The 21,901-nt window shown below is 31.5% G+C and overlaps 2 protein-coding genes across 4 annotated transcripts in view; both read right to left on the reverse strand.

The window, feature by feature from the left end:
• Positions 1 to 286: 286 nt before the first annotated feature.
• On the reverse strand, positions 287 to 2,386 carry LOC115875391 (probable 26S proteasome non-ATPase regulatory subunit 3). The gene is made up of 7 exons (XM_030890829.1): positions 2,080 to 2,386; positions 1,660 to 2,016; positions 1,379 to 1,606; positions 1,173 to 1,322; positions 789 to 1,108; positions 611 to 728; positions 287 to 512 (listed from the first exon to the last, which is right to left on the reverse strand). The coding sequence occupies exons 1-7, from the start codon at positions 2,256 to 2,258 to the stop codon at positions 392 to 394; spliced, it is 1,473 nt and encodes a 490-aa protein (XP_030746689.1). The 5' UTR covers positions 2,259 to 2,386; the 3' UTR covers positions 287 to 391.
• A 3,495-nt stretch (positions 2,387 to 5,881) lies between these two features.
• The window catches only part of LOC115875393, a 71,328-nt gene continuing 55,308 nt past the window's right edge, over positions 5,882 to 21,901 (reverse strand). For all 3 annotated transcript variants that reach the window (XM_030890835.1, XM_030890834.1, XM_030890833.1), the window contains 6 exons: positions 16,092 to 16,382; positions 9,840 to 9,951; positions 8,057 to 8,207; positions 7,832 to 7,997; positions 6,394 to 6,542; positions 5,882 to 6,335 (listed from right to left, as the gene is read on the reverse strand). In XM_030890835.1, the coding sequence (XP_030746695.1) occupies positions 6,180 to 6,335; positions 6,394 to 6,542; positions 7,832 to 7,997; positions 8,057 to 8,207; positions 9,840 to 9,951; positions 16,092 to 16,272 (915 nt within the window). In that variant the 5' untranslated portion in view covers positions 16,273 to 16,382 and the 3' untranslated portion in view covers positions 5,882 to 6,179. The remainder of the gene's footprint in view (positions 6,336 to 6,393; positions 6,543 to 7,831; positions 7,998 to 8,056; positions 8,208 to 9,839; positions 9,952 to 16,091; positions 16,383 to 21,901) is intronic.

Here is a 21,901-nt window from a genome sequence, read left to right on the forward strand (position 1 = left end):
CTTACAATGCCGTTAGTAGACCCACTGCTGCTTTCACTGTCTTTCTGTCCTTGCTTAACAGATCTACCGTGAATTTTGGCGAATGTTCTACTATGAACTTTTTCGCTTGTCTCTGCACTGGTGAGTTTCTCCACCATTTTAGAGATTTGTTGGCCACCCATCGCTCCGTGGCCATTCTCGTAACTGCTTTTACAAAACCGCAGAAGGGTTCTGGCCCTATGAATAGCCTTGATGAGCTTGTAGATATCTATATATGTATACTGTAAAGAAATAGAGAAAAACTAAACACTTTTTATAGTAATGTTTATTATTCAATTTAAATACTAGATACAATCAATTATATCGTGAAATACAAGTTGAGTTAATAAGATAATTCAATGTTTTACAAAATTTAAGGGAAGCCATCGTCATCTTCCTCTGCCATTTCCTTGGCAAGTTCCAAATCTTGCTGTTCTCTCTCTCTTCTTTCTTCTGCACTTTCTAATTCCTTTCCATAAGCCTTTGGGGGATATCTAAAATCAAAAAAATATATTAAATACATTAAATAAAAATAATACAATCTGTCAGAGCAGTCTTCTAAGAATAAAGTAATAAAAGAGTTTGATTGTACCTCATAGCTTTAACACTCTGATTGTGTAGATCTAGACAAAAAGATATTCTTTGATGGAAAGCCATCTGTGGCTCTTTGGTGCAGTAAATATCTGTGCTTTCTTTACTTCTCATGTATCCTGTAATTACATAATCATATAAATTAAAAAATCTCTTAAATTATAAGGAAAATTATTAACCTCCTTGTGGATCCAATGTAGCCTCAATAACTCCATCCCTGATTGCTTTTGCTACAATAAATTCCGCATCCTCGGCTGAATCCAGTCCTAATTTCTTGGCAATATCCTGAGGGGAAATTCGAGAGTATGACAACCCAATACTTCTTATAGCTGTTTTGATGACATTATGGCGTAAACGTAAAATTAAAGTGTATGTATGATCTTGTCTAAATTGTGGTCCAAAATTTTCCAAAACTTCACCGAATCTCTGTAAATTGCCCATACGAACTGCCTGGGTAAGTTGAAAATATGAACTGAGAGAATGACGCATTTGAGCTTGTCTAAATTAAAAAAAAAAACAATATAAAAAATTTAGTTGCATTCAACTCGTTAAGCTCAAATTACCTGAATACTTGTCTTTCAGGAATATCTCCTAAAAGAAGTTCTACGACCACCAACAGTTTTTGGACAGTTTGTCTAAAACCTACTGCAGTGTTTTGTGGGGCCTTCCTCAAAGCTTGAACTAAATGTTTGTGAGCAACACTGTATTCTAACCTAAAAGATACAAGTCATTAATTCTCAAAATCTTTACAAATAAATAAAATAAATACCTAGCAGCTTTAATTCTTCCTAAATAATACAAAAATCTAGCCCACTCATTATTACTAGCAGTTTCAGGGAAAACACATTTTGAAACTAATTTATCAGCTTGATCATAGAGAGAATAATGTAAGTAGTTTCTGAGAAGACAATTGATTAGAACAGCTTGACCCTCAAAATCATTTCTTAAGGTAGCAGTTCGTAATCTCGCATGTAGGAAACTTCTTATGGAGTCCAACCTAAATAAAGAAATACTTGTAACAAAATTCATATAATAGATAGAAACTTTTACTTGTTTGTTAATTCGGCTACTCTTGAGTGATAAAAATAGCATTTAGCTGCTAGATGATCTATGGTACGACGATTTTGACTCGTTATTTTATTCATTAATGCTTGAGAACATCTAGAAGCCTCTTCCAGCTTGTTTGTATCAATTAAACGAACCAATATGAGTAAATTAATGTAAACGTCTACTTCAGGAACTGGACTCTTTGTAGCTGATCTAGTTCTGGTTTGTGAACTATCAATTTCACCCGTTGCTTCTTCAACAAAGGCTAGTAACGCTTCTCTTTCTGACGGAGGGTAAATTTGAGTTATTAAACTTCTCAATACAACACCGTTTAATTTTCTTCTTGTGTTTGGTAAACATCTTTAAAAGCAAAAAAATCGTATATACAAAATTTAGAAAAGATTATTATTAACTACAATTTACCTTAAGATTCTCATGATAAAGCGATTTTCCTTGTTGCTAACTGCTTTTTCAATTTGCCTAGCATGTTCCCTTATTTCCTGCAAACTTTGCAAATCCGTGTCTCTTTTACTATCACCTGCTTCGGGGCCCGGAGGACTATCGGCGTTCTTCATTTCTACGTCGTTTTCTATGAGAACCATTGTAGTATTTTATATTTTTACTACTTATACCCAAAAACTTATTGGCCAAAAATTGAAAATGAAAACAAAGTCGAGAGAAAAATTGTCAAAATTTGTCTTGTAATGTAGCCACAGAAGAGTATAATAAAATGACGTCTACTGACAATTGACATTAACAAGTTCATAGGTATCTACATTTCTAGGTGCCTTTGTACAATTAGGTATTTTTTACGCAACTACTAACATGTAGATGGCACTAAAGCAAAAAAGTTTACCAAAAAATTGAAAGAGTGCGCTGTTCGTTTTTTTAAATTTCCGACCCATAAAAAAATAGAAGTTTTATACCGAGTAATTTAAGAATATGATCGTCCAGTAAAACAAACAAACATTTTAATTCCGTAATAACTTTATTTATATATTAATTAGCATCATCATTGGGGTATAAAACACACAAACTTTTAAAAACACAAAAGCAAATCCAGTTTTAGGTGCAACTGTGAAGAACAATGGGATTTAACTGCGTAGTCAATATTAAGTGTTACATATATTTCTAATACATCTAGAAAATATTTTTAAACCATGATTATTTCTATATAGTAGATGAATTTTAGTATAAATGTATCTGATTTTTGTTAAGTTTTATATTATTTTCCCATACTTATTAGAGGTGCCTAAACTAATATATTAAAAGTATAATATCCAAGAAAATATAACATGATTTATTTATGCACTCGTATCCAGGGCACCCTAGATTTTAAAATTCAATATTCTTATCTAACAATAGTCTAATTAAATTTAATTAAAAATTTATCACAGAAAAAATATAGTACCTAATGTATTTATTTGTCAAAAATATTAGTCTTTAGAAATGTCACATAAGATATGATGTTTTATATGAGATGATGTATATGAGAAACACGTGTATTTCCCATTGATATACCTACTTATTTAAAACTTAATAACAGCTTAATATTACTCTATACTTATACAAAAAGAGATCTAAATCATCTTACTTTACTATATAGGCCTATTTAAATTCATATGTGCGTCCATATAGAATGTTTAACATAAGGTCTGCATCAAAGTTGGAACTTTTCATAAATTTCTTTAAGCTTAGTTTATTTATTCATATATAGTACCTACTTTTGTTGGAGCAAATATGTAACTTTCTTAACTTGACATTATGTTAGTGTTTTCAGAATAAATAAATGCAGGAAGCAGATATTTGCATGTCATAATTTGGTATAATTTCATAGCCTTAAAAGGTAAAAAAGATATGCAGATTTTTGTGTGACGTGTGAGGTATATATTTTCATATTTTATGGTTGATCTATAATTCCCATTCACATGGTTAGTTTTTTAGGTTCTTTATATATTTTGGAGCATATACTTTTAGACTGCTTCAAAAAATCGACTATTATTTTTTTTAAATGTTCCAAAGTTATTCACGGATAAATTTGGCTTCATAATAAATTTTAACCTTTTTTTGACGCAACTATATATCAACTTTATGGCAAAAAATTTCATAAGAGATTTTTTGTGGAGCTTTTCATTATCACTATAGAAGTTCTTGATATTTTGTATAGGTCGTAAGGTCGTAAGTAATATTCATAATTTTATTGTTTAAAACATTTTGAGTCCACAAAGTTGTTAGTGCGTCAAAATATTGAAAAATATTCAAATTATCATCAATCCAAATTTATCCTTGAATAACTTTGTAACCAATAAATATATAAAAAAAATATGACACCATTTTAGTAGATCTACTATAGCGTTTAATTTACAAGAATATGTTTCGATCCAACCCTTTACCCAACCAGTCCAAAAAGTCATTAATGAGTTAAAAAAGTTAAAACAGTTAAACCGTAACATTTGTGAAAGATATTTAAGAATTATGAATTATTGATAATGAACTATATTGGCATTAAATAAAAATTCATAAAGTAGATGCCAGAGTTTTAATTTAAATATATAATTTTTTAAGTAGAGAACGTAGGATAAGGTGGTTTATGCATCCGTTCTAAGAAAATGTATATCATACTTATAGGAATTATGCAGATATGTTAGTATTCGCATATACATTGATATTATATTTTAATAAGTCTAGTGTACGGTTTATGTTACATATTTAGCAGTAAAGTTTGGCCAACTTGTCAGTAAAGATCCCGATAAATGATATCCAAAAAACACCATTTACTTCTGAATTAAAATGACAGACACAATTGTCACTGCCATGTATCCTCTTCTGAGACAGACTATATTAATTACCACTTTCTACTTAATGTTGCTAAATATCTTTATATGGTGTTAGAAATATTTATAACAGTTGCATATTCGCACTTATGAATATTTAAAACATGGTCATCATAGTTGTATGTATTATGCAGACGTGTTTTAATTAATGTTACATGTATAATGGAATTTCTGTAGTGTTGTGGTTATTCACTTCCTACTAAAAAAAATATATATTTGGACTTGTTGTCGGAATCTTGTTTATTAAATTCGTCAATACAGATTCCAATTTGATGCAAACTTTATGCACGACACTTGTAATAGCAATTTTACAATAAACAATTTTTTAACACATTAGTTTGATTATACAGGGTGTAATGTAAACTGTAATAACATTTCTTGGCAATAATGATTTTTTAAAAATGGTTTAGATAATGAACTTTTTATTTTCACGTTTTCCTACTAAGTTATTTATTTTATAGGGTCAACCAATCATATTAAAAACATTTTTTCAAAAGTTGTTTCTACTAAAATAAAATTGGGCATAATAATACATATACAGGGTGGTCCGAACTGTAATCCGGAAACTTCGGCAGCATATTCTGCAGATAAAAAAAAGTGAAAAAGTTCGTATAAATATATGTCCTAAAATGCTTAGTTTCGGAGATACAGGGTGTAGAAGTTTCATTTTTATTTCGATTTTTTCCAAATAATTTCTGAAGTAACGTCAATATTTGGATGAAAATTGGTGTCTGAGAGTTTTTTGACATGAGAAATTTGATTTTGATATCAATACGACCCCTTTGTAGGAGACGCCACCTACATATGTTTTAAACGCTTTAAAGAGTAGTTTAAAGAGTATTTAAAGAGTAATAACTTTTCGTCCGTACCTGTAAAAAAGTACAGAGTGAAAAAATATACATTTTCGTGACTTTTTACGTAAAAAATGTCTCTTGGTAAAAATCGCTACGAATAACCGTTCTCAAGGTATTTAGAATGAAAATAGTAAAACATGTCATTATTGACAAAAAATAAACACGTCAAATCTGACTGAAAAAATAAATTCGGAAAATTAATAATTTTTTCTGTGATGATAAAACAGTTTCTGTCGAACTTATGGCACAAAAACATTTCAAATTTATGATTACAGTCTAATAACTATTTAGTCGACATGTTTAATTTATGTGCAGATGGCGCCCTCTACAAATAGGAGTCATATTGACATCAAAATCAAATTTCTCATGTCAAAAAACTCCCAAACACCAATTTTCATCCAAATATTAACGTTACTTCAGAAATGATTTGGAAAAAATCGAAATAAAAACGAAACTTCTACACCCTGTATCTCCGAAACTAAGCATTTTAGGACATATATTTATACGAACTTTTTTACTTATTTTTATCTGCAGAATATGCTGCCGAAGTTTCCCGAATACAGTTCGGACCACCCTGTATATCATATTAAGATGTTAAAAACAACAAACGGTTAGTCCACTACTAGTATATTATTTCTACTATGTACTAACAAACTTTTCTTTAGATATTTTTATAAAATAAATTTGATGGAAGATGTTTAACCACACCAACGTGTCAAATAAATTGCCAGATATAAAATCGCTATAAGAAATACTAATGACAGCTTATTCGTTGTCATTTTTAGATGCAGTTTACCACTGCTTTCAGTACTCTAACTGTCACATTTGTGCTTTATTACAAGGCGGTCCTTTCGTCGTACACGATGACCGCTTCGTTGTCCACTAACGAGTCCGTGTCCTTATGCAAAAACTGGCTCCTCGACTTGCTCAACGCTATTATGGCAGCTTCGTCGTTCCTCATTCGATTTTTCCGCTTCTTACTGAAATTTACCTGAAAAAGAAGAAATAAAATCCGTTCTAACGACCAACTCGCGTTAGTTTTTACTCACTTTGGCGTACAGATCGTTCAGATCGTCTTCTGTAGATAACGGTCGCGGTTTGGAACGCACCCAAGCGGGCAAACTTCGAGTTTTTAGGGTGGGTTCGTCGGAGTTTTGCAGTTCGTCGTCTTTTTCCTTAGAACCGAACTCGTCCAATACTGAAAATAAATTTACAACAGGCTATTAGAGATTGAAGAGCGTCAAAAATGTTCATTTTTTAAAGTTTATTTCACGCGAATTTTTTATTCTAATATTAATATCTATCCATATATTAATGCATTAGGATGCGTCCATAGTGCACCGGCTTGCCGCTTTTCCCCTTTTTTTAATATTAATATTATTGGAAATAATAGATTTTCAGAGCCTTTGGTACAACAAAACACATAGCCATCTGGAAAGGTTCGAGAGAAAAAGGCCCCAGTGAGCAATTATTGCTTCATATCAGGCACAAGAAGGCCCTGGTAACGTAACAATGACGTCACCTAGGACACATTTTCCTTAAAGGAATAAAATGCTCACTGGGGCGCGCCTGACGAAATAATCCGCACGATTAAAATGCTTTATCATGATGCTACAAGCTGTGTATTACATAAAGGTTAAGTTGGGGAGAAAATTTTTATTGCAGTAGGTGTAAAACAGGGTTGTATACTTCCGTCGTTGCTCTTTAACATCTTTCTGGATGTAGCACTAAACAGAGCATTTAAAAAACCACTAGGGATACAATGGGACTCTTAAGCGGGCTAGAAGACCTGGATTATGCAGACAATCTGTGTGTCTTTAAATCAACGTGGCGAAAACCAAAGAAATGAGGTAAAATACTCTCAACAACCAAGATCTATTCCTCTCCAACCGAGCCACCCAAAGAGTTGATGAATTTCAGTATGTGGGAAGTATAGTTCGCAGCGATGCAGAACAAACAGAAGTAATCGGTGGATATATGTCGGAAGCGGTCAAGGTGGGAAAAGTCAGTTATAATAAAGAAAGTAACTGATCGGGAAAGGAGAAAGATATAGAGAAAAGAATCTTGAAGGCACAAAGAGCTATTGGCATGCTTGCACCTGTATGGAACTCCTCCATATATAGAAAAAAAATTAAGTCCAACTCTTCAACAGCATTGTAAAATCTATTTTGCTTTATGGATGCGAAACATGGAAGGTTACGCGTGGTAGTTTGGTTTGGTCAACAAGTCTCTTCGAAGAATATTAAGAATTTTCTGGACGAAAATATGGAACTATGGAATGATAGGACGTTTCCAGATACACTAGTATATTTCCAAAAAAATATTTTTTTCTCGAATTTTGAACTACCCTAGCAGTAAGCCCTATTAAAAGATAAAGAACAGTATGGATACAGTAAACGACATCTAATGCTTCACCTCGCCAAAAAGTATAATCTATTTTCATTTCGTAGCTGTCTTTGACGCCGTATGGTATTATTAATAACTTACTACTACTCGATGCGTATTGAGGACTATTAGGACTAAATTCTGAAATTTCTGGCAGAGCTTGTTTAGTTGACACCATATCTCCATTTATATTTACACTCGATGGAATAGGCTGACTTACAGGCCTAGGCTTTCTTGGAACTGTTGACGTCGATGGATGTAATTGACTCTGCAAGCCAAAAGTTTGAGTTTAATTTCTCTACATTTCTGAACTATTAAATATGATACCTGTCCTGGATTGCTACTGCTTCTTGGTACGGGACACACTCCTGGACACTGCGTACATTGAGGTCCTCCAATCACTCTGCTGGTGTACCAAGGATTGGGTTGCAGTGGGCCACCGCCAGCTATTAGTCTGTTGCTGTAGCCCCACCCGCACCTTAGAAAATATACAAATTAATTGGGTATTGACAGTGTGTTATGCAACAGAATATAGATTTAGATTAAATATATAAAAAATACACACACACACACACAGCATAAGTCATAACAAAATGCTTAGCGACATTTCACGATAATGCAAACATCGATGATTCCTGTAACGAGTTGGATTCCTATAACGAGTTGGAAGTTGATGATGAGGATTGATGATTGATGTGAGATGAAGAGGATTAAGAGATACTATGATGCCGTAAATTCTCATAGAAGATATGAGAAACTTTTAGAAGGGAACGTAACTTCCAGAATAAACAGAAGTAATCGGTGGATATACAGGGTGTCCCAGAAACAAGTGCAAGTATTTTAAGGAGTGGTAGATCTCGATAAAAGAAACATATTTTCTCTTTATCGTTTTTCAAATAAGTCCAAAATAACGGAGTTATTTTACTTTAAAAATTTCCAAAAAAAAAACGAACCTAACCACTGGATTTTTTCTGGATCTTCTTTTTTGTAAATTTAATCTAATACCTATGTCGCCATATTATCAACAAATTTTGTTTTCTTTACTAAAAACTAAAAAAAAATCCAAAAAAATTTTCAAAAATTTTTTTTCGCGAAAAAAACCTCATAGGCGTGTTTCTGGGGTTGAACTACACTAACCAGTTAAAATACCTGCACTTATTTCTGGAACACCCTGTATATCGGAAGCGGTCTAGGTGGGAAGAGTAATAAAGATGATAAAGAAAGTAATTGATAGAATTAAGAAGCATATTGTAGTTTTTAGTATTGTGTAGTAAATTATTTAGTGTTTTATAGGGTACTTAAATATAATGACCTATATAACAACAATTGTACATCTTATCCGATACTCAAACAACCTTAAAAGCTATCAACTCAGTAACCACCAATTAGAAGTTGGTCAAAGAATGCCTAGAAAATCTGAACAAATTAGGTAAAGAAAATAAAGTCCTCCTACTTTGGGTAGCCCACCAAGGGATAGAAGGCAATGAAAAAGAAAACGATTGAGTTAGAAAAGAAGCAGACACTCCATTAACGAGACTAGAACCGTTTTTCTTCCCAAGTGGAAATAAACTTACCTACAACTCAAGAACCTGCTCTTTAACAGGACACTGTCTCCTCAATGAACACCTCAGTAGATTGAAGCTGAAAAACAACGGCAAATACAGATTCTGTGGGGAAAATGGGGAAACACCAGAACACCTCATAATTGAGTGCGCCGAGACGACAACCGTTCGTGCCATAAACTTTGGTACGGCTGATGTCAGAGATGAAGAGCTGGGCTCTGTGGACCTGTCAGCCGTCTCAGATACTGGCTTATTTCAAAGCTTAGTTATAACTGAAGAAGAGTCAAAGCCCTGAGTTTGTATAATGATTATAACTCAAGAAAGGGTTGTGTCTCCCTAGGTCCTGTAGATCTATAAGGTTGCAGTAACTAACTTGCCCCTCCCAAACAATCTACATCTACATCTACAATATTGCACACTTAATAATCGAAAAAATTCTATGGATATCCAGCTTTTGAAAAAAAGTTATCTGTAAAGTTTTTGTCTTTCTCTGTTGTTCACTAATAATAAGTAAATGTTTTAATATTTTCATATAATATACTACCAACCTTTTGTGCTCCGCAAAGACAGCGGCTTGACTCACTGGGTAGGGGGGAGGGTGTTGCGCCCCCGGAATTTGGGTCCCCGGTGACGACACATTCGGGTCAACTTTTCGCAAACCTGAAAACAGTATTTTACACAATAGTCTTCTAAAGTATTCATATAAACTGCAAAGGATATAATAAATAAAATATAATACCACCTGTGTCAAAAAAAACATATTAAGCCGATTTTTTTAAATCTGAAAAAAAAATAGAATATACCATTCAATTTTTATGTAAAATTATATGAGGAATGTTAACGATCGCGTCATTTCCAAATATAGCTGCAAAATTTGTATGTAAAATTATATTGTTATCGATCGTCATTTCCAAGTCAACTGGAGCTGTTTCTTTCGATCTTATGGTACAATTTCCCTATGAATAAAAACGACAGACAACTGTCATCATGTCATGTATTCCCTCGTTGGACAGACTTTACGTATCTAAGCGTCAATTTCTTAATTTGCCTCCGGAACATTTATTCATTTTGACATGATAAATGTCAAAATACTTATACACAATGGACATAGAACTATAGAGAAATTAATAGAATTTGGCGAGCACGTCATCATGTGATTTGTGTAATAAGGTTAATATAAGAAAGATATATTAGTATATTTTATCTAAAATTGAGGTAAAAAATCGGAGACAAAATTACGAATTTTATTTGACATTTATCAAAAGTCAAAGTAAAAAATTAGCCGTGGCAATTTTCGACTTTTCTTCAGCGATTTTGATGACATACACACCAAGAGTTTAATAAAAAGTTTAGAAAAGAAGTAGACATTTTTGTACAAATTTATTTTCAATGTAATCACCGCCGTATGACTATTTTTGTATTTATGCTTTAAGGAAAGCTGTGATTCCATATCTTACTGCAATATTCTTATTATTAACACTAGATTATAATCTATGAGGTGGCTTTTGGCCTTTGCGATCTTTTCAAATCTGTTGTGGTCCTCCGATCTTTAGGTTACATTCTCTACTCCAATCCTCTCTACAAAGTCTACTAACTTAGGGACTGAATCTTCCACAACGCTCTTTGACAATGGTATATCACATAGTTCAACAAACTGCACATTTGCCAGGCTATCTCACTGACATAGAATGGGATTGACAAGATCTTACTATAAACTGTTTTGCTTGCTTCTGTTCTGGTGAATTGCTTTACTATTTTAGTAATTTGTTAGCTACCCACTGTTTTTTTTGCCATTTTTGTTATTGCTTTTGCAGGAGTACTCAAGGACTGCTTTTGCATATGCAGGAGTAGTAGTAGGAGTACATACTATGTCGTCAAGGTAAGAATCTATACCAATACCGGGTGCGTCTCAAAAGTCGCTGGTCCCTGTAACTTTTTTGATATTTGGTATGTTAGTATATGATATAAATTAGGATCGATTGACGTATTCAATTGTTTTCGGTTACTTCCTGTTTCACCGGAAGTGACTTTTAATTTTTAAATGACACCCCCGGTATTTTTTTACTTTATTCGATAGAAAATGACACTCTAAATAGAATGACTTATCACATGTCAACTTTTGACATTTTCGCATATGGTTTATTTAAAATTGAAACTAACCTAACCTAACCATAACGACATTTTGACTCGAAATACAAGTGTGTGGTACCAAATTATTACAAGGATATATACCTTCTATAAATGAACATAAAAAAATCATAATATAGGTCACTGTTTTTATTGAATCCATCCAATTTGTATTGAAGAAAATAAAGGGCAATAAAGTTTCCAATCTCCAAAAACCGGTTGTTTAGTATGTCCCGTTTTATTATTTCCGGTTTCCGGTGTGCTCCGGCAGAAATTCCGAATTAGCCAGTAACGTTCCCCCGTACCGCTTCGAAACAAGCTTTTAATTTTTAATTTCCGGTCGCAGCTCTATTTTCGCTGGGCCAATTTCCAAGTTCGAATCGTTGGACGATGCACGGCGACTCTTGTTTTACCTCGTGCCAATGACGACCCTTCCGTTTATTAATGGTTTGTGTAAACCGTGTGTGACTTCGGATATTCCTAATTTTAAGTTGTAAACGAAAAATGAAGTTACAAATAGGGGCAAAACATTATTTTATTATACAGTAGCCAACCAAAAAGTCTCCAAAAAATTACAAATATTTTGGAAAATATTTTTGTTATAGAATATTCGTTAAAAAATTGTATCTACGCAGTGCATTTGCCATGATCCATAAGAACAAAGTGTTATCTTGTGTATAAGTATTTTGACATTTATCATGTCAAAATGAATAAATGTTACGGAGGCAAATTAAGAAATTGCCGCTTAGATACGTAAAGTATGTCCAACGAGGGAATACATGACATGATGATAGCTGTCTGTCACCATGTCATGTATTCCCTCGTTGTTGTCATGTGTTCCCTCATGTATATGATAACACTTCTTTCTTATGGATCGTGGCAAATGCATTGCGTAGATATATTTTTTTAACGAATACTCTATAACAAAAATATCTTCCAAAATATCTGTAATTTTTTGGAGGCTTTTTGGTTGGCTACTGTATAATAAAATAATGTTTTACCCCTATTTGTAACTTCAAGAATATCCGAAGTCACACACGGTTTACAACGATGAAATCAGATTCTGTGGGGAAAATTGGGACTTCCACTTCCCCCTCCCTTATAATCTAACATCTACAATCTACTGCAATATAATAATCGATATTTTTATCTCTGTAGCAAACGGGTTTCCAAAAATATAGGCAATTTTTTAAATTTCCTCTGAATAAACAGTTTTCACAGCGTTGCGGTATAACAATTCATCCATATTACCGTTAACCAGAAACATATATGGGCCCGTTTAATTCTTCGAAATATAAATCGGCCCAGACCTCTCGGATATGAAATATCAATTCCCTTAGGCTTTTCCCAAATCGAAAACTAAAATTGCTTGCAAGCTCGCTTGGCGACCCCGAGAACTTATAAAAATGCTGCATCTGTGAAAATATTGCCATATATTGCTTTGCCTCTCATATTATAGTGAAAATTTAAATTCTTAATATAGGTATAGTCTAGAATGAATTATTAATATATTGTAAAAGGGAAGAAATATCGGCATAGTCCGCTGTAAAATAACAACTGCCGTGGCATGTATTTCTGGCTTATACATAGACATAAGTAGAATATACAGTTAGTCAGCGCGGCGCCGAATATCTCCATGGTTGGCAACAATGAATTTAAAAATCGCGCCTTCGATTACGTAACTGAAAGTTTAATTGATATCAAATATACTTAGATAGATAGTGGCGTATTCATTTACCAGAAATATGAAAATTTATATTAACATAAAATATTTCTGTAACTCGATCGCTGGCCTTCAGTAATATTCCAGGAACCCTTAAAATAAACCTACGCATTTATATTTTTTTGTTAAAAGTTATTTTTATTGGAATGTCTGGATTAATTTCCTTTTTTAGGTATCGACTTGAATAGCGTGGAACAGATACCGATAAGCTCCAATCAATTTTTTTCTATTTTTGCCAGAAAAAAAGGTTATATTATATTTCAATACACTTTAATATAGAAATATATTCGAATTATTAGATTTACATTTCTAAATGTATTATTACTATTATTGATACTTCTAATGCACTAGGTCTTGTAGAACACGTTCGATTTTGAGAAAATTGATACCATTTACTATAAAATGCCAGTCAGTTTTTCCCTCGCAACTTTTCAAATATGAAAAGTGAGGCGTATCAATCCAGTAGCGTGACAAAAATTCAAGTATGGTTTAAATTGTTAAGGTAATGCTAAAATTTAGACTAGAGTTTATATAACCCTTGTTCTATCTTTTTTGTTTTCAAATTTTCTAAAATATAAACTAATTTTTCTTTGTTTTTTTTTAAATGGAACACCCTATATATTATTTTTTTATTAGATGGAGAATTAAAAAATGAACATTTTTTGTATTTAGAGTATTTCAAAAATTTTAATGGTGTCGCAGATACCACGCAGTATTATTTCATATGGCTCTCTCAACGGTAAAATACGAGAGAAAAATCATTGAGTGGCTTTGATAAAAATTTACTATGGAAAATGCCATATGAAATATAAAACCGCGAATATCTGCGTAACCGTAAAAATTTTGAAATACTCTAAATACAAAAAATGTCCATTTTTAATTCTCCATCTATTGAAAAAATAATACACAGGATGTTCCATTTAAAAAAAACGAAGAAAAATTATTTTATATTTTATAAAGTTTGGCGTAAAATTTTGAACATCATGTATGATGTACGATTACCATATTTATAGCAAAGTAAGTACGGACTGTCTAAAGTAAATATCTAATATAGTTTTGAGTTCAGGACAGTTCTTGTATTTTTAATAATTTTTTTAAGAAAGGCTGAAAAATATATATTTTTTATTTATTTATTAATTTCCCTGAAACTATCGAAATATATTTACTCATAATTTTAGGATTATGTAAATTGATCTGAAAAGAAGCCAAAAGTGCAATAATATACAAGGTGTTCGATTTAAAATAAATGATCCCAATCCACTCACACTTTTTTGAGCCACCCTTTAGATGTTAAAATATTTTCCTGAAATACATCCTAGTACATACTTTAGGATCGCACTTAAACAAAATTCCCAAGTTTTTTACTCTAGGAGCTACAGATGCCCGACGCACTATTGCCGGACCCTGTATTTCCAGTAATATGAAATTTCAAGTATAATTCGTCAATAAAAATTATGTATCTTGATAATCAATATACAGCATTTTTATTGACGAGTCGCCTCTGATCAAACTGCCTCTACGCCCGAAATCATTCACAGAAACCCGGAATATAAATATCCGTCAGAATCCGGAACTCAGTTTTGCCCAAAAATCACTTTGGTTCTTTAATTACTTTTTCCTTTCAAAAATAATATCTCGACGATGAAAATGTAGAAGTTTAGAATTTCAACTTTTAAAACTCGACTCGTCTGGCAAAGTAAGTATTTCTGTCAAAAGACGTTTTACAGTTTAGTGCACGTTATGTCGAAATTATAAATAGTTTTTATATGGCTAAAAGTTTAAAATCTAAGGGTGTAAAAGTTACATGAATAGGTTGGAGTCAATAATAGGGTAAAGTGCATTATCTGGTTTGTTTGCAGAATTCAAATAAAAATGTTTTAAGAAGTGTAAGATACACAATTTGAAATTGTTTATAACTATACAAAAAAACTTTTGCGTTAAATTTTAAAACACTGCAACACAACAGCATTAAAAAACTTAAATTAAAGAAAGTCGTACTCATATCTAGGAATAATAACACCTGTAACCATCCAAAATCCAAGTATGCAAATTTCAACAAAATGGCAACCACTCATAAAACGCCCCAATGCGGGTATCAGTGGATACCCCAACTATTTGACGGGTACATGCTCCCCTTTAGTATATAAGACAGACTCAGTAAGTAGATAATCAACCTGCGTTTCGCCGCCAAATCGCGTGTTTTTTAAATGAAGGTCCCAAAACCGTATTTTGGTACCCTTAAGGTCATACTATTTTTCTTGGTTATTTTTCTGTTTTTACCTTTGGTTTTTACTCTTTTTGATGTCTGGTTAACTGTTTTACAGTTTTTGCTGTCACTCTTTTTTGGCTCTTCATTTATACAGGTATATTAGAACAGGAAAAAAGAAACAGGTATAGTAAAACAGGAAAAAACAGGAAAACAGAAAAAAAAAAACAGTAAAACACAAAAAAAAAACAGTAAAAGAAACAGTAAAACAATTTTTACCCATTTTGATGTCTATTTTACTGTTTCTTACTGTTTTATTTTTTTTTGCTGTCACTCTAATACCTGTATAAAATTATAGCGAATAAAGAATGACACCAAAAACAGTAAAATAGACATCAAAAAGAGAAAAAAAATGTTTTACTGTTTCTTTTACTATTTTTTCCTGCTTTTTTTTCTGTTTTACTGTTTTTTCCTAACACTCTTATACCTGAATAAATGGAGAGACAAAAAAGAGTGACAGCAAAAACTGTAAAACAGATACTAAAATGATTAAAAAGAGACAAACAAAAACAAAAATAATATGACCTTGAGGGTACCAAAGAACGAGTTTGGGACCTTCATTTAAAAAAGCACGCTCAAAACGCCTCACGTAATTAATGACCATCCCTCAAGCAAATAAGATAAAATGTTATATATAGATAAAGCTTAAAAGATAAATAACTTATTGCCGCTACCAGTACTTACAATAGTGCTTATTATCCTTCCTGGGCATGACGCAGCACCAGTACAACAGGCAAGCCCCCAAGATGGCGACGACCAGAGCCGCGCCGCAGAACACAGCGGCCAAGAGGGGCAGGCGGCCCGCGGCGGCCGCGAGGTGGGGCCTAGAGGAGCCGGCGGGGTCCGTGTCCGAGTCCGGCCACATGCCGGCCGTCAGCGTGACCCACTGCCGCTGCAGCACGCCGTCGTAGCGGCGGCCCCCCGCGGCCGGCGCCGAGGTACCGCCGGAGAACACGCTGATCGAGCCGGAGTCGCCTGGAAAAGAAGAACAGATTAAATATAAAAGATGATATTCAGCATTACTCTAAAAAGTACAGGGCAACATGTGTAATTAAAACACACGTTAATGAAATCATTTAGTAACCGAGATTAGGGAATTTGCACATTTTTGAAATTAGAGTAAATAGTTAGAATATGAAATAGTGATGCCAATGATCTTTGAAAATATAACATACTTCATCTAGAAATGAAGTAATTAATTATTCACCCGTAACGTGAGCCGCAGCTCGAAACCGACGTGACGTCACATCGCGCACACGGCTAGCCAGGCGCTTATACAGATTGTTGTAATTTTTGTGATATGATAAGTACCTATTGTGTTCTGTATAATATACATTATTATATTATTTTAGTGATGATTCATATTTCTATAGACGACATATTCTTAAAAATGTCTATACCTCTGTGGCGGATTTATCTCTCCAAAAAAGTCTTATGGGTATTACGCCACTGTAAGAAAATCTACAAAATAAAATAGTTATTTCTTGTAAACACTGCTGGTGTTAATCCAAACGGAGACTAATTATCAGCAGTGGTTTACTAATAAACAAATTTGTCTGACGAACAAAAAATGTTTAACTTTTCGGGAAGTATATCTCTTCCCGTCGTCGGAAGCAAAAAACACAAAGACAAAGAAAAAACTATTTAAAATATCTAAATGCAACTATTCAGAAACATTTTTTTTCTATTTGCAGTTTTTTTTCCAAACCATATAAAATATCGAAAAAAAAATAATTGAGTGCTCTATTTTAACGAAAAATGATTTATTTTGATAACTTTGTATAAAAGATCAACAGGAAAGTCTCTTTTCGCCAGAATATGAGTAGGCGGTACGACGCAATAGCTATGGGCAATTTAAAACTTCTGTCAGATTGAATTTAGAATAAAAATACTTTACGAACAGTAAAGCAATTAAAATACAAATACATGAAACTGTTTATTCTTAAAAAAATATGTATCCAAATATTAAAAGTAATTAATTCACAAAAATAATTTATATTTCTCGTGGATTTTGTCAAAATTTATTTTAACAATTAACTTCACTTTACGCTGGAAATAAATGATTGTCCAAAACATTACGGGTAGTAATTCCAGCTTCTGGTAATAATTTAGGATATTATTTGAACAATTAAATGTTTAATTAACAATAAAATTTAATAAGATCCTTTCGTTCAATAGGAAACGAACGCTTGAAATAATGAAATTTATATAAGTGGCAACATCAAAAACAAAACCTAATGCCATTTTAAAAAATAATTACAGTTCTGTAATAAAGAATATTTTTTTATATTATGTTAGTACACAGAATTTAATTTAGATTACTGATTCTGTAACATAATATTTAATAGAATATTGTATTTAATTTTAAATTTAAACATTATTATAATATAAAAATATACTACTATACAATGTTATATTGTATATAACAAAAATAAATATTCAATTTTATACTTTTTCTCGCAGTATTTTATTTTGTCCAATGACAGTTGTATTATTCTTGTATCATTCTATTTCCCATAATAGCAAAGCATACGATTCTCTTTCTTTTGTTATTGGTAAAAATATATACGATTTTCCTGTAACAACAGACTTTAAAAAAAGTCAATAAGTTAAAAGTCAAAATAAGTTAAAAGTCAAAGTTTTGGTTACTATATTTAGTCAAATAACTTTCTAGTCAAATACTAGTTTCAAATACACTAAATTATAGAAAAAATATATAGTCATCATAATTTTTTAAAAACTCTTGATATTTTCGCACTTATTAAGTTACACAAACCGTATATTGTATATAACAACAAAAACTATGCAATTTTAAACTTTTCTGAACATTTTTTTTTGAATAATGACAGCTGTATTATTCTTGCATGATTATAATTTTCATAATCGAAAGGGATATTATTATCTTTTCTTGTTTTTGGATGAAGGAAATGAATACGATTCTCCTGTAGTTGACCGATTTTGAAAAAAGTCGATAATATAGAAATTTTGGTTGTCACTCTATTCAGTCAAATATCTTCCTAGAAATACATTAAATTACAGAAAAATTTATATGAAAAGTTCGTATTCGTTACATTAAAAGTTCGTATAAATGTATGTCCTAAAATGCTTAGTTTCGGAGATACAGGGTGATACAGGGTGTAGGAGTTTTATTTTTATTTCGATTTTTTCCAAATAATTTCTGAAGTAACGTCAATATTTAGATGAAAATTTGTGTCTGGGAGTTTTTTGACATGAGAAACTTGATTTTCATGTCAATATGACTTCTACTTGTAGAGGGCGCCACCTACATATGTTTTAACTGGTTTGAAGAGTAATAACTTTTCGTCCATTCCTGTATAAATCTACTGAGTAAAAAAATATACATTTACGACGTTTTCTACGTAAAAAATGTCTCTTGGTAAAAATCGCTGCGAGTATTGGTTCTCGAGATATTTGGAATTGAAATTATCAATACCTGTCATAATTGACATAAATTAAACATGTTGAGTAAATAGTTATTAGACTGAAATCATAAATTCGAAATATTTTTTTGTCAAAAGTTCAACAGAAACTGTTTAATCATCATTTTTTCACAGAAAAATTTATGATTAATTTAAAAAAATAAAAATGTATTATTTCAGTCAAATAACTATACACAACGTGCTTATTTTTTGTCAATAATTACATGTATTGACTATTTTCAATCTAAATATCTTAAGAACGGTTGCTCGTCGCGATTTTTACCAAAAGACGGTTTTTACATAAAAAGTTGTGAAAATGTATATTTTTTTATCTAATCAATGGTTTTATACAGGTACGGACAAAAAGTTATTACTCTTCAAAACAGTTAAAACGCATGTAGGTGGCGCCCCCTACAAATAGGAGTCATTTTGACATCAAAATCAAATTTCTCATGTCACAAAACTCCCAGACACCAATTTTCGTCCAAATATTGACGTTACTTCAGAAATTATTTAGAAAAAATCGAAATAAAAATGAAACTTCTACATCCTGTATCTCCAAACTAAGTATTTTAGGAGATACATTTATTCGAACTTTTTTACTTATTTTTATCTGCAGAATATGCTACCGAAGTTTCCGGAATACAGTTCGAACCACCCTGTATATAACCACAACAACTGTACAATTTTAAACGTTTTTTGTTTAGAATAATTAGATTTGTATAATTGAATAGTATAATTACATATGCATTATTCGTCTATGATACTATTTAGCATAATCAAAAAGGCTATTATTCACTTTCCTTTGCTATTGAAAAAATTATGTACGATTTTACTGTGGTCACCGATTTTGAAAAAGTCAATAATGTAGAGATTTTAATAACTCTAATAAGTGTAGGAAAAAAAAGACATTTTTATTCAAAGTTTGTCACTATCGTTTTAGTACAACTGTTATTTACAAAATACATTTATATAAATAAAATTATATTTTCATCAAATTACCTTGATAACATAAAGTTTGAAGCAACTTTAAACTATACTCAACTACTTATCGATTTGATACAAATGCTACTGAAAGTATAGAAGATAATATTTCCATATTTATGAAAAACTAACTAGCTTTAAAACACTGCATACTAAAACTGCTTTCAAATAATAAAGTATTAATTTTGCAAGTTCGTTTTCTGTTTTAAAAAAGCCACTCTTTATTAGCACATATTATTAAAGCCCTAGGCCTCGGTTATAACAGCCCGAAGCAAAAGAATAATGTTATCATGCATAATTAAAAAGCTGTTTCGCTAGAGAATTTCTAAATAAAAAATGTATTCCCCTTTTCATATAAATTGTCTATAAAAACACGATGAAACCGGAGTACATTTTCATATATTTTTGCGTCTAGTATTTTGGATAAACTTAGGTAAAAAATATGAAAAAATACATATTTTCCTCAATAAAGATTTGTATCAATATTTTAGGTTATAAAAAATCTCATCAGTAAGACATTCATTCAGAACATATAAACATTAAAAAATACCAAAATAATATAAATATATTTTATACATTATTTGAAAGATTTTATAATAATAAATTTATAAAAATAACATTGCAAAACCTTTTCAAAAAAAGATATTTATAATCATTATAGTTAAGCTCCTCAGCATTTAATTTCTTATTTAAGTTTTCCTCAACAATAGCTGAAATGCGTTTTATCAAAATTATTCTATCATGACTGATCCAATTAGGGAGGAACTCGACTATAAATATACAATACAGAAAATGTCTAAGTAGTTTCGTATTTTCAAGGAAACTATAGATTATTTGTCTGTAAGAAGAAATAATTTTATTTTAATATTCAGTAAAATGTGCACTGGCAAAAATAATTTTATATTAGTTTCTTTTCGGTATATATATTTTTTATGTATTATTTTCAGTTTACTAAATATAAAATTTGTAGTGAGACTTTAAATATAAGCGATACCAATTAAAGTTTTAGTTACGTAATCGAGGGCGCGATTTTTGAATTCATTGTTGACAACCATAGAAATATTCGGCGCCGGGCTGCCTAACTGGAATTTAAATTTCCCGCTGGGGATTCAGGTGGTAGCTCTGCTGTAAAAATTGTCAAATTGCCACATTTATTTATTTATTTCCTGACATTGTCATTCGTTTTGACACTTTAGTGTTGTATTACCAGTTTTTGGTTTAAATGAATTGTATTGTGATACTTTAAGCTTAAACATTTATACTAGGAGATCTTGCAGTGGAACATTGTTTTTATATAGTATAAATAAAAAACGGTTATCATAGTTTTATATGTTATGATAAAGAATAATATTTTTTGCATTCTTATTTCTAATTTTAAAAATAAAAATAAAAAATAATGCAAACAAATGATTTTTAATGATTTTATGCAATAATAAGCATAAATTTTAAAACATGATAAGATTATATACATTTATAAACATATAAAAACAACCTCCTTCGAAGACATTAATCTTATAAATTTCTAAGGCAATTTTCTACTACTTTGTCAACTGTAAAAGAAAAAAATTGTAATTTTCTCTTTACCGTATCTGTTCTGCCATCCATGTTTCGCGTCTGTAAAAATGTAGGTCACCAATAAAAAACTTTTGCTAAGTTTTTTTTTATTTCCCTCGACGGGTTTCCAACACACACAACACAATAAAGATCAAAAAGCGTTAACTATACCAATATCCCCAGTTATATTTCCGTTTTTACGGCGGTGTTCTTCGAAAATTTGTTAAGTACCTACAGCATCCGTAATTTTGTTTACGATATTGGTTTTTGGAACTAGCAAACTCGCAGCAGGTTTGACCATTAAACGTTATAGACCAATATCCGCTCGGATAAGCACGATCGTAATAACTCTTCCTGAACTAATAAAATCACTGTTTAAAACGTAGTTTTCTTAGGCTATTCTATTACGTGATCTCTCAAGTAGTTTATCAAAATTAACGAGAATGTCAAGAATCAATTTGTAACAAGATATTAACAAACATAAAACATATGGATCATAAACACCGAGTTGTAGTA

The sequence above is a fragment of the Sitophilus oryzae genome, unplaced genomic scaffold (genome assembly GCF_002938485.1).
Source record: "Sitophilus oryzae breed Bouriz unplaced genomic scaffold, Soryzae_2.0 scaffold_1385_pilon_pilon, whole genome shotgun sequence".
Classification (NCBI taxonomy): domain Eukaryota; kingdom Metazoa; phylum Arthropoda; class Insecta; order Coleoptera; family Curculionidae; genus Sitophilus; species Sitophilus oryzae.

Bases quoted from the DNA above. Each gene is read 5' to 3' on its own strand.
- LOC115875391 (XM_030890829.1), bottom strand. From the start codon at position 2,258: ATGGTTCTCATAGAAAACGACGTAGAAATGAAGAACGCCGATAGTCCT. The intron at 1,323-1,378 runs GTATTTATTTTA...TGTATCTTTTAG, and splicing joins GGAAGAATTAAAGCTGCTAG to GTTAGAATACAGTGTTGCTC. The intron at 513-610 runs GTACAATCAAAC...TTTTGATTTTAG, and splicing joins CAGAGTGTTAAAGCTATGAG to ATATCCCCCAAAGGCTTATG.